The 12,213-nt window shown below is 40.0% G+C and overlaps 1 protein-coding gene and 1 long non-coding RNA gene across 5 annotated transcripts in view; one reads left to right on the top strand and one right to left on the bottom strand.

Annotated features, from left to right (window-relative positions):
* Rragb (Ras related GTP binding B) overlaps positions 1–9,635 on the bottom strand; it is a 34,195-nt gene extending 24,560 nt beyond the window's left edge. For 3 of the 4 annotated variants that reach the window (XM_048335872.1, XM_048335875.1, XM_048335874.1), the window contains exons 1-3: positions 8,973–9,635; positions 8,002–8,035; positions 4,749–4,848 (exon numbers count right to left, since the gene is read on the bottom strand). In XM_048335872.1, the coding sequence (XP_048191829.1) occupies positions 4,749–4,848; positions 8,002–8,035; positions 8,973–9,064 (226 nt within the window). In that variant the 5' untranslated portion in view covers positions 9,065–9,635. Of the gene's footprint in view, positions 1–4,748; positions 4,849–8,001; positions 8,039–8,972 lie in introns of all 4 variants that reach the window. The other variant, XM_048335876.1, reaches the window with a different exon arrangement.
* LOC125343446 lies at positions 730–11,988 on the top strand. Its single transcript, XR_007209338.1, has 3 exons — positions 730–3,233; positions 6,432–6,434; positions 11,977–11,988. It is a non-coding gene; the product is annotated as an uncharacterized LOC125343446 (long non-coding RNA).
* Positions 11,989–12,213: the final 225 nt, after the last annotated feature.

Raw genomic sequence — 12,213 nt, 5'->3', positions numbered from 1 at the left:
TTGGTCTCTGATATTATACCTATAAACTCTCTGGAATCCTCCCTCATAGGCTCCTATTCTTCTTTCTGTCCCTTAAATGTTAAGAGTTCTTCAGGACTCCATCCTTGGCCATCGTCTCATCTTTGTATTCTTCCCCAAGACAAGATCATCTAGTCATATTATTTCAGTTACTATTTGGGATAACTTACAAATAGGTAATTCTGGTACAGCCTTTTCTCTTAACTTTCTTGTCTACTGTACATCATCACTTGAAGAAACAAATATGTATTACAAATTCAAACTATCCAACTGGAACCCATCTCCTCTTTCTTCCCACAAACTCTATTCCTTTTGCAGCATTCTCCACTTCAGTGAATTTAACCAGATGCCTAAGCAAAAACCCTAGTTCTGTTCTGTTCTTTCTCTCACAATTCTCCCCAAATCTAACAGCAAGTCTTACTGACTCAACTACTTAAGTATACTGCAAATCCATGATCATCTCTTACATAGTCTACTAAAATAATTTAATTATTTTCCACTGCTTCTATACTTGCCTCCCTCCACTCTACTCTGTACTCCATATAATAGACAGAATGAACTCTCCAAGAGGCAGATTTTTTTAGTGTGTGTGCTGATCCTGGGGCTTAAACTCAGGACCTGGGCGCTGTCCTTGAGCTTTTTCTTTTTTCTTTTCTTTTGCTCAAAGCTAGATAGAGCTTTACCACTTAAGCCACAGCTCTACTTCTGGCTTTTCTGTGGTTAACTGGAGATAAGAGACTCACAGACTTTCCTACTAGGACTGGCTTCAAAGCACAATCCTCAGAATTCAGCCTCTTGAGCAGCAAGGACCAGAAGTGTGAGCTACCTACTCAGCAAAGAAACAGATTTTTATTCCATTCTTCTTCAAAAAGAAAAGAATATGTCTCTATATATGCATAATTGTATATACCAATAAAAGTCACCTGGTAACCTCTGAATGAAAGGTCATTTTCCTTAAGGAAGTTGCCTTGACAGTGAAGGAGAGATTAGACTTTCTACATTCTGAGGTGTGTGGATTTCTCACAAATATTTCTTTTGTAATTAATACTGGAAACGGGAAGTAATCAAATATAAATCTGATTATTAATCCTTACAGTTTAAAACTCTCTAAGGACCTTTAGTTTAAACTACCAAATTTGGCACAGAAGGCATTTTTTTGCTCTACCCGCAATTCTTGTTCCCCTTTTTGCCTTATGAGCCCTATACTTACTGTGCTTTGCTTCTTGTGTATACCTGTTATGAGAATTAACTGAAAAAGAACCAAGAACAGAGCTTTGGGGAATCATATACACTTATGGGGCAGAAAGAAGAAAATATTATCATAGAGATTATCTTTTTTAAAAAGCAGGGTGGGATGGTTAAAGATAAAGGAAGCAAACCAGGGTAATAAAAGCATTAAATAAAAGCCCAGAGAACAGAGAATTTTGAGAAGGGAGGAAATCTTGGAGCCATCAACAGTGTTTGAGACTGAAACACTTCACAATCATATTTTTAATGACAAATTTACTATTCCCACGAAGACATTTTAACATCCACCTAATAAGTTAATAACATTATCATTTCTATCCTTCAAAGTTCAAAACACAGTAGACTATATGTTTCACAAAATAAAACTGGACTTTTAAGGAATGACAAACTAGGAACACACTAACACATTACAGTCAAACAGTATATTTTAAAAGTAATCTCTTACTACTTTTAAAAAAGTCAGCAACTGAATAAGAAAGATTTATCAAGTAAAAACCAATGCACTATATGCATTTTAAACCAGTCTGAATGTTTAGCAATAAAACCTCAACCTTTCTTCAGTGACAACAAACAAGCTAATGATACACTAAAGCCTTGAGGTCAAAATAACATTTTAAAGTATTTTTACTACTTCTAATCAAACATAGAAATTACAACATTATCAATAAAGTTCCCACCTGAGACATCCTTAAGGGCAAAAGACCTGTACCACTCAATGCCTGGCACATAGGAAGCTATAGAAACATACTTGTAAAGTAAATGGCGTAATTTAATGAATAGGGTTCATATAATGTACAACATTCTGTTCATAAAGGTGCTGTCAGATTATGTCAAAACTACTTTTAGAAGTTTGACTAGTTCTGAAATTTTGATGGCAAGACTATTGGACTTGATTATGAATCAACGCTGCTGATTAGCTAAATCCCAGTTTTTCCATCACTGGTACTAGGAAAAAGTGTTCCGATGAAGTGTGCAGAATTTAAAACACAAGAAGATAGGAGTCTGCTGGGAATTGTTAAACCAAATAGGCTATGGTGTGATAAACAGAAGATGAGCACAGAGCTGGAGTCTAGCTCTCAGGTTTACAAGCTGAGTGAACATAATTTTCTAAGTCATGTATTCATCATCTCTCAGAAGAAAGTTAATATGAAGACTTAAGTAAATAAAACACTGTAGATATCAAACGATAAATATTAGATTCAGGTAATCTATTTGAACCACAGAAATACTAGGCACAGATATTGAACTTAGAAGAAAATAATTTTAAATGTATCAAGACAGAGAGAAATTTGGGCAGGCTGCCTTTCCAGGGACCAGATGTCAACTCTACATGCAGGATATGCCATAGAAACTATGATGAAATACTTATCTAATGTACAAACTGTACAGAGCTAGGAAGGACAGTTCATATATCAGATGAGAGAATAAGTAGGTAAAATGATAACTGGATTTAATCCCTTTCCTATGGATAAAATCCAGGGATGAGCTCCTAAGGAACAGTGAGTTGGCTTGGCTTTCATAATTAACAAACACAGGGCATTGAAATATTTCATGAGCTCACAAAACCTGAGTCATTTAGTATAAATAAGAGCTTATGCAAAGCTTAAATACTAAGTACATAAGAATTAGAAGAATGTATACAATTGAAGCTTTTTTAGTATAATATAATGAAGCCTGCCCCAAACAAGTGTTATACTAAGCTAACAGCAATTTGATTTCCACAACAAGAGATGTAATAGGGCTACTTTGCCCTGATCTAAAGTCATCTGCATTCAAATGTCAATTCAAAAATGCAAACATTTGTATAAGTCCTTTAAAATACTTCAAAATTATGAGTCCAATGAGGAATAGAGGCTAGGCTTGGTGGCTCTTGTCTATACCACCTACCCAGAAGGCAGAGAAGGGGAGACTATGGTTCAAGGCCATTCTAAGTAAAAAGTTAGCTATATCCTATCTCAATGAAGCAGGTACGGTTGTGCATGTCTGTCATTCCATTAGGATGCATAGGTGGGAAGACCTGGGCAAAAACATCATACTCTACCTAAAAAAATAACTAAAGCAAGGAACCAGGCACATGGCTTAGGTGGTAGAATACCTGCCTAGCAAGCATGAAGCTCTGAGTTCAAATTCTTTTTTTTTGCCTGTCCTGGGGCTTGAATTCTGGGCCAGGCACTATCTCTGAGTTTTGGTGCAAGGTTAGCACTCTACCACATGAGCTACAGCTTTACTTAGGGCTTTTGGGGGTAGTTTTTAGTGGAGCCTCATAGACTTTCCTGCCTAGGCTGGCTTCGAACTGCAATCCTCAGATCTCAGCCTTCTGAGTAGCTATGATTACAGGCATGAGCCATTAGTGCCTGTCTTCTGAATTCAAATTCTAAAACATAAAATGAAGACTAGACAGAGAAACTGGACATGTTTAACTGAAGACAAGATTTGGGAGATGGGAAATAACTAGGATAAATTAAGACTTAGAACATCCTCAAATATTTGTAGAGGCTTTAAGAGAACAGGCTATCAGAAAGAAATAGGTGCCCCAATAATGAAAGTCTATACCTTCAAGGCCCATAAGAAAAGAAGTAAGGATTCCTTCTTTGGTATCCTAGGGTCTGGAACATAATGTTACTATTCTTGAGACCAGAGTGAGACATCTTATAGAGCAACTCGTCCCTTAAAGCATTCACGATGGTAGGAACCCAGAACAGGAATGTCTGAAAGGAATGTCTGAATGCCAGTTAGGACAATGACTCCCTCACTTAGAAGCTAAGGACCAAGGGAAAATCTAGAGATTCTTGGCTGCTTGCAAAATCAAATGCCATATGAGCTCAGAGACAAAGAGGCTCTCTCTCTCTTTCTCTCTCAGGATGCTAGATTCACTGTTCTCATAGCTATAGCAGTCCAGCAAGTCTATACTAACATTTGAACCAAGAAGGGAAGTAAGGTATTTCCCAAGTCAGAGTAAAAAACTCCATGAAGAACACCTATGTATATCTAGAAAGAGAAGAGTACAGAGCAGACTGGTCTCCCTCTTCCCTATTCTCATAGTTTACCTTTTCATGGGGACCAGAACTATTGCTTTAAAAAAATCTTAGGGGAAAAAGTGTTTGTACATTTTACTATATGCTTGTTAATACCTATGTATTTTCCTTGTGTATTAACAGTTAAAAACAAACATTCTCCCTCACAAATGAACAAGCAAAAGGGCCTTTCTATGTTTTCTTAAGAAACAACAGAACAAATAAGAAATTGGACAAGGGCATTCCAGTTTGTATGCAACCTAGAAAGGAAAAAAAAGCTTTTCAGCAAAGTATGTACTAATAACCAGAATTAGGCCAAATCACTCTGAGAAGAGATGAAGAAGAGAGAAACATGTTCCAAAACAAATCCCTCATCCTCTGCATGCACAGGCTATAGCCATCAAGTGTGTTATGCAGATTATTAACAGTTAAGATCACCTCACTTCACAATAAGATAAAACATCTTACTTGTTGCACCAAGGCGACGCGTGTCTCTGGCAATATAATTTGCAAAGATAATAGATCTCATGCTGGTCTTACCAGACCCACTTTTACCCATCAACAGCACCTACAGACAAAGTGGGGAAAATGAAAAAAAGTTAGCAACCTAGAACAAATCTAGTATACAAGGATTGACTTCTTTCCTGTATTTGATCTTTCACAGAAATAACAATGTCAACAACTAGGCACAGATACTAGTAACTATGATTCAAAACCAATGGTGAATGAAGATATACCTAGCATTCCAAGAGTCAGGCACTTACCTGTTCTCTTTGGCAATAAAACTCCACTGAATTTGTTAATACGTAATACTAATACATTTAGGCACAGGTTGGAGAAATATCATCTTGAGAGGAAACTAAAGCCTGTCGTCTAATGTTTGATGGCGTTGAACTACCTAGCTAGGCATTTCAGTATAATGAAGGCTCTTGCTCTTCCTGCTCAAGGTCAACTTCCCACCTCTACCCTTGATCTCATTACTTTCATTTACCTCTACGATCATCCTATTAATTATAGGGCCTCTCTCTTTTTTATTTTTTATTTTTGGTACTGGGGTTCCCTTGGCCTTTTGTGCTCAGGGCTGGCGCTCTATCACTTGAACCATATCTCCACTCAGCCTTTTGCTGGCTAACTGGAGATTTAAGGGTCACATTGACGTCACGTGATGGTGCTGGCATCAAAGCTAGATGTTCATATTTCAGCCTGAGTGGCTGGGATTATAGGCGTCAGTCACTTTGTGTTTTTAAAAGTTTCTCATGATCAACAGGTTAAGTCCTCAAACTACATATAAAACCCTCCTACACCTAGTCTATCTACTTCTCTGACTTCATCTCCTGCCCTTCCAGGCCAGGGACTTTTAAAAACATGAGCCACATAGAACTCAATGATATATAGTCCTGATCTTCCTGAGAATTCATGCTATTCTCTGTTGATAAGGTTCCATCGTCTTTTCTTCTTCCATTTAAGTTTCACTTACGGTTCAAGACTTGGTTCATTATCTTCTCAAAATGCTTCTCTGACCCCAATGCCTTCTACTGACATAGGTGTTTTACCTCGTGGTGGTACTGTTATATCATTGCAGACAATAACGTACTACTTACTTCTCACTACTCTAAGCCCTTGAAGGGCAGAGTCCCTTTTGTATCTCCAACAAAGCTACCAAAACAAAGATACAACGCAAGAGGGTGTTTTATTTTTTATTTCTTTTGGTGGCACTAGACTTTGAACTCAGGGCCTTGCAGCTGTGCAGTTGCTAGGTAGGCGCTTTAAAAGCAAAGAACCAGGCACATTGCCATGAATCCAGCTCCCAAAGACACTGTAAAGGTGGAAACTGTCCAGTGTAAAGTAACGTTTTATGACATTACTAGCATTTAATAGACTGATAGCTATCAAAGAGGCTAAATATTCATTAACTAGAAAGGAACTGAGTGAAATGATGTTAAGAGCCTTTTCATATATAAACTGTATTAAATACATTTTAAATTGCCTTGTTTTTCAAATAAAAAAGATTATTGTTCTACCTTTAATCCCAAGATATTTCATTCCGAAGTGTTTACAAATATGGAGTGCTAATGAAACGTAGTTCACTCAGACTTGATTCAGTCTAATATTTTATACAACTTAATCCACTAAGAAAATGTCATTCCTGAGTCAGTCTAAAGTTGGTATAGAAAAGTTTGGTTTTAGCTGGGTGCCAGTGGCTTACACTTGTAATCATAGCTACTCATGAGGCTAAAAATCAAAGGAGGATAGAGTTCAAAGCTAGCCTGGGCAGGAAAGTCCATGAGTCTCTATTTCCAATTAACCAGCAAAAAACTGGAAGTGGAGATATGGCTCAAATGTTGGAGCATCAGCCTTGAGCAAATAAGCTAAAGGACAGCCCCCAGGCCCTGAGTTCAAACTCCAGTACAGACATTAAAAAGTTTGCTTTTTTCCTTTTGCAAATTTGTTACTTGACATCCTTTCTAGGATGCAATTTTTTATTTCTGTATACACTGTGAGATACTAAATCAAACTAATTTTTGCTCTTAATCATGTAGAAATTCCTGGCAGTATTAAGGCATCTGTATTAATAGCAACTTTAGACAAATTCATCAAGAACGCTTCTGTAGCCCATCTGAATTGTTAGACTAAGGCTAAATATGTTTCTTTTGTTTTAATAAAAAGGTTTAACTTAATTGATTATAAAAGGCCAATGAGCATTATGTTAGCCACTAAATGAAGTGCTGAACAGTAACTTACTCATTCAAAGTTCACACACTGGCAGGTAATATGAGATAGGTAATATTACCACCATTTTACAAATGAAGAAACTGAAGCCCCAGAACGTTTAAGACCTTTGCTCCAGAGATGAACCCTTAAGTGAATCTGCCTAAATCCCAAGATGAGATACAAAACCATAAGAGTATAAAGGAAAGAGTATCTAATTACAGTCAGAAAACTCATGCAATATCTCAAAATGGTATCATTTGATATGGGCTAGTATAAATGTGCAGTCTTCTCTATTGTATGTATATGGTTTTTCTCAGTTAGAGTTACGTATTAAACAACTACATCGAAGACCAGGTGCCAGTGGCTCACACCTGTAATCCTAGCTACTCAAGAGGCTGAAATGTGAGGATTGCAGTTTGAAGCCAGCACCAGAAGGAAAATCCATGAGACTCTCATCTCCAATTAACCAGCAGAAAACTGGAAGTGGCACTGTGACTCAAAGTAGTAGAGCACTAGCTTTGAGCAAGAAAGCTCATGGACAGTGCCAGTCCCTGAAGTCAAGCCTCATGACTAGGGAAAAAAAAACAACAACCAGAACCACATGCTGGTGGCTAATCCTAGCTACTCAAGAGGCTGTGATGTGAGGACTGTGGTTTGAAGCTAGCCCAGGCAGGAAAGGCTGTGAGACACTTATCTCCAATTAAGCCACCCAAAATAAATCAGAAATGGAGTTGTGCCTTAAGTGATAAAGCAGCCTTGAGTGAAACAACTAAGGGGACAGTAGGCAATACCAGTACCAACACATGCACACATACACAACTACATCAAACAGCAAATAAGGGGAAGAGAGTTAGAAAGACCACATAGAAGATTCCTACAATGGTCCAGGAAGAATGTTACATATGTTTGTACACATACACACATAATATCTGCAGACATACTAGAAATATCCTGATTAACAACTCCTTACCTTTACCTTCATGTTTCTGATGTACCTAACACATCTTACCTTTTTCTTCATGGCTGTATTTGGTAGCACCCACCTGCAGACATAAATCAAAAGACAGTTTCCGTGATCCAATTGCCTTAGAAACTGAAATTAATGAAATACAAATAACTGTGGGTGTGCACGAGTGTGTCTAATACAACAGAGTATAGCTGTGTGGGATCTCAGCGGAGTAGAGGCCCTCATTTTCTTAAATTATAAGTTGGATGTATGTTCCCCATCTTCTAAATACAAGCTCAGGAGATACCTCCTAGGAAGCATATTTAGAAATACAAATAAGCCATTCAAATTCAAGATTCATTTTTGTCATTCTAAAAAATTAAAGCAATATATGCACTACTTTAATAAATCAAACAATGTTTTCACATCTGAATATTCTCTAATTTGGGGCAGTAATTAGGTTTGAACTCAGAACCTCCCATTTGCTAGGCAGGGTTCTACCACTTAAGCCACATTCCAAGCCTTCATATTCTCTCTCTCTTTTTAAGGCAGCTTTGTATTTTTTAATTCAGCTTCTCATTTTTAAAATCTGGAAGTATCCTTGGTTCTTCACCTGTCCTTCCAAGTCATATTTTATTCATCAGAAACACACAAAGTACATGTTACATAAATATTTAATTCAGTTACAAATTAGCACAGAAAACACTATAAAGCCACTAATCTGACCAGGGAACAACAACCTTGTCCATCCTGTGATCCCCATCGTGGTGATATCTAACTGCCTTTATTAAAAATTCAAAACAATTTATTAACTCAATTACAAACCCTCCCAATTGACCAGGAGTACCAGCCCCATCCCAAAAGCTGGTGCCCAGTTGGCAGCATTCCTTTTTTCAAAAGCATGCTATCAATCAGTCCTGCTAGCAATTTGGAGCAATTTATCCCAAGAGATGTGGGGGAGGGGATTAATCTTCAACATTCTCTCCAATTAAAACACCCTCCCTTCCAAGTTTGACAAAATACCCTTTACCCACCCAAGTGATCCTTCCGGTTCCCCTAGTGGAGGTTCCATTCTCGGCCCCAGATTCTCTTTCTCCATCTTTTTCTCAGTGTCAGATTCTTCCATCGTGCAACAAGTCCTTTCCAGTGCCTTCTAAGTCAGCAGTACTCTTTTTTTTTTCTTGATCACCCCCCTCGACTGCCTATTCTCATTGCCTGCGGCCCCTCGGCCTGCTCTAGTCTCGCCTCTGCTTTGTCCACTGGGGGGCCGCTTTCCCCACCGTTACCTTTACCGCTCAAACTTGGTCTCTACGCACCGCCAAACAGGCAAATGCAAAGGCTGAGGGATTCGGTGATGCAAAGGAAGAGATGGAAGATGAGAGGGAAGGAGGTGGGAGCGGGGCGTTCGTTCCTAGTTAGGACCTCACGCCCCAAGGTCTCCAAACCCAAAGGTGACTTCACCCGCAAAGTCGTGCGGGACCGTGAAGGCGGCGGTAGCGGAAAGAGCTGGCCTGTGCCCAAGGCACGATGCGGTGAACGCCTGGGAAGCAGCGGGCTGGTGGCTCCGAAGTTGTGTTTCCAGATAAAGTCCGCTAGCAGGGTCGGTCGGGACGACCTAGCAACCCGCCCTTCAGGAAAACAGGTACCTCACCACAAGTCACCGGACTGCAGGCCGAGATCACGTGAGATCTCGCCGTAAACCGAGAGCCTGTCACGTGACCACTGCTGCCCAAAGGGAGGGTGGACTGGGAGGAATATCATAGAGACTGTGCTGGGAAAAGCAGAATGGTGTCCATCCGGGTCACGTGGTGCAGGTGCTCTCTGGGTCCGTGGCGGTACCGAACGCCAAGACTTAAAGGGACCCTAGCAATTTCAGTGCCTCCAAGCTAGTGATTTTCACTGCTGCTTATTTTTAACGCTGGCAAATCCAAGCATTGCCTTCCTGCTCTCTACCATTAGGTCCTGTAATTGAGGTCATAATTAAATGAATTAATACAGCTAAAGCGCTTAAAACTGTCTTTCACATAGAACATGTTCAGTACATTATGACTGGAACCCAGGTGTCATATGGGATTTTAGCACACACATCCATCTTTGTTATTTTTTGTACCAGGCAGGGCCTGGGTGCTGTCCCTGAGCTTTCTTGCTCAAGGCTGGGATTCTACCACTTGACCCACAGTGTCACTTGCAGCTTTTTTCTGATTAATTGAAGACAACTGTCTCCGGGACTTTTCTGCCCTGATTGGCTTCGAACCTTGATCCTCAGATCTTAGCCTCTTGGATGGATCACTGAGATTTCAGACATGAGCAACCCTCACCAGACCCATCTCATTTTAATTTTAATTAGTTTGTTTATTTGTCGGCTGTGGGGCTTGAACTCTGGGCCTAGGTGCTGTCCCTGAGCTCTTCAGCTCAAGGCTAGCGCTCTACCCCTTGAGCCACAGCACCACTTCCCCCATCTCGTTTTTAATAACACATGTCTTTTAAGATTTTTTTTATCAGCATGTAATACTTGCACTTAATTATTGCATTCACCTCTTTCCTTCTGATCTTCCATCTCTTCTTTTCACAACTAGAAAGAAGCTCAGGGACAGCACCGGGCCCTGAGTTCAAACCCCAGGACCTGAAAAAAAAAACAAACACGAAGATTTACGGAAAATGATTTTAAATACAAAGAAATGTAGAATAAACATAAAAGAAAGGAAAGAGTCCTTCAAATTATGCTAAATAAAAGGAGATAGGAATCGCTATATTAAACCTAGCTGCTCAAGTGGGATAGTTCTGAAACCCTGGAGGGGGGGAAAGTGTCGTGCTGGTCCAGGAGCTTGAACTCAGGGCCTGGGTGCTGTCCCTGAAATTATGTGCTCAAGACTAGTATTCTACCACTTTGACCCACAACTCCACTTCTGGCTTCTTGGTGATTAATTAGAAATGAGTCTCATGGACATTCCTGCCTGGAGTGGCTTCTAACTGCTATTCTCAGATCCTCAACCTCCAAAATAGCTAGGATTAGAGGTATGATCCACCTATACCTGGCCAAGATGTGAGTCTTTTCTCTCCAATTGACCACCAAAAAGCCAGAAATGGAGTGTGGCCCAAGTAGTAGAGTGCCAACCTTGAGCACAACAGCTAAGGGAGTGTGCCTTAGCACCAACACACACAAAAATGAGAACTGGAATTATATAGTGTCAGAAGGGTTAATACTCCAAAATGGCATGACATTATTCATTACTATAAATCTATATATCTAAGAACAGCATGTTTGATGCAAAAAACTATTAAAAATAGGTGGATCTATTACTACACTTGGAGATAATAGCACATTTCCATCAGAAATAAGTAGATTCAGCAAGTATAGTGTAGAACACAATAAAAGATTTCATGAGGAAATCAACAACAAATTCTGAAAATTTGGAGAATGCCAAAATCAACATGTAAAGATCAGTTCCCCCCAAATAAAGTGCTATTTGGTATATATTATGTGGAAAATCACCTATATATAGGGGGGAAGGGGAGGGGGAGGGGGAGGGGGAGGAGGGGGAGGGGGAGGGGAGGGGAGGGGGAGGGGGAGGGGGAGGAGGGAGAGGAGGGGGAAGAGAGGGAGGAGGGGGAAGAGGAGGAGGAGGAGGAGGAGGGGGAGGAAGAGGAGGAGGAGGAGGAGGAGGAGGAGCTCAAGAACAGCACCCAGGCCCTGAGTTTAAGCCCCAGGACTGGCACCAAAAAAATTTTAAAAATCAGTCCACCTGGCACTGATGATTCACACCTGTAATCCTAATCACTCAGGAGGCTGAGATCTGAGGCTCATTTCAAGCTAGTCCAGGCAGAAATGCTAGTGTGACTCTTGTCTCCAGTTACACATGAAAAAACTGGAAGTGAAGCTGTGGCTCAAAATGGTAAAGCCTAGCCTTGAGCAGAAAAGCTCAGAGACAGCACCCCGGCCCTGAGTTCAAGCTCCACTACCAACAAATTCATTCCCTTTCTACACATGAACAATAAACTGCCCTAAAGGAAAATTATGAAGCCATTTCAAATTACAAGGGTATGCTGGCATGCCCAGCTTTCATTGAGATGAAGCCTCAATAACATTTTGCCTAAACTGGCCTAGAAATTCAATTGTCTGGATCTCTGCCCTTCAAGCAGCTTATATTACAGGTGTGAGGCACCATGCCTCATGCTAACACCATTTTTTTCTCCAATGTACATTCTTGGCACACATGCTGAAGATCATACCATAGGTGTATTTGTATCATGGGCCACCAGCTAAAGCTAAATGCA

Source organism: Perognathus longimembris, chromosome 28 (genome assembly GCF_023159225.1).
Source record: "Perognathus longimembris pacificus isolate PPM17 chromosome 28, ASM2315922v1, whole genome shotgun sequence".
Taxonomy (NCBI): Eukaryota; Metazoa; Chordata; class Mammalia; order Rodentia; family Heteromyidae; genus Perognathus; species Perognathus longimembris.
Note: the sequence above shows the minus strand (reverse complement) of the source record. Positions and strands in the feature narration are given on the sequence as shown.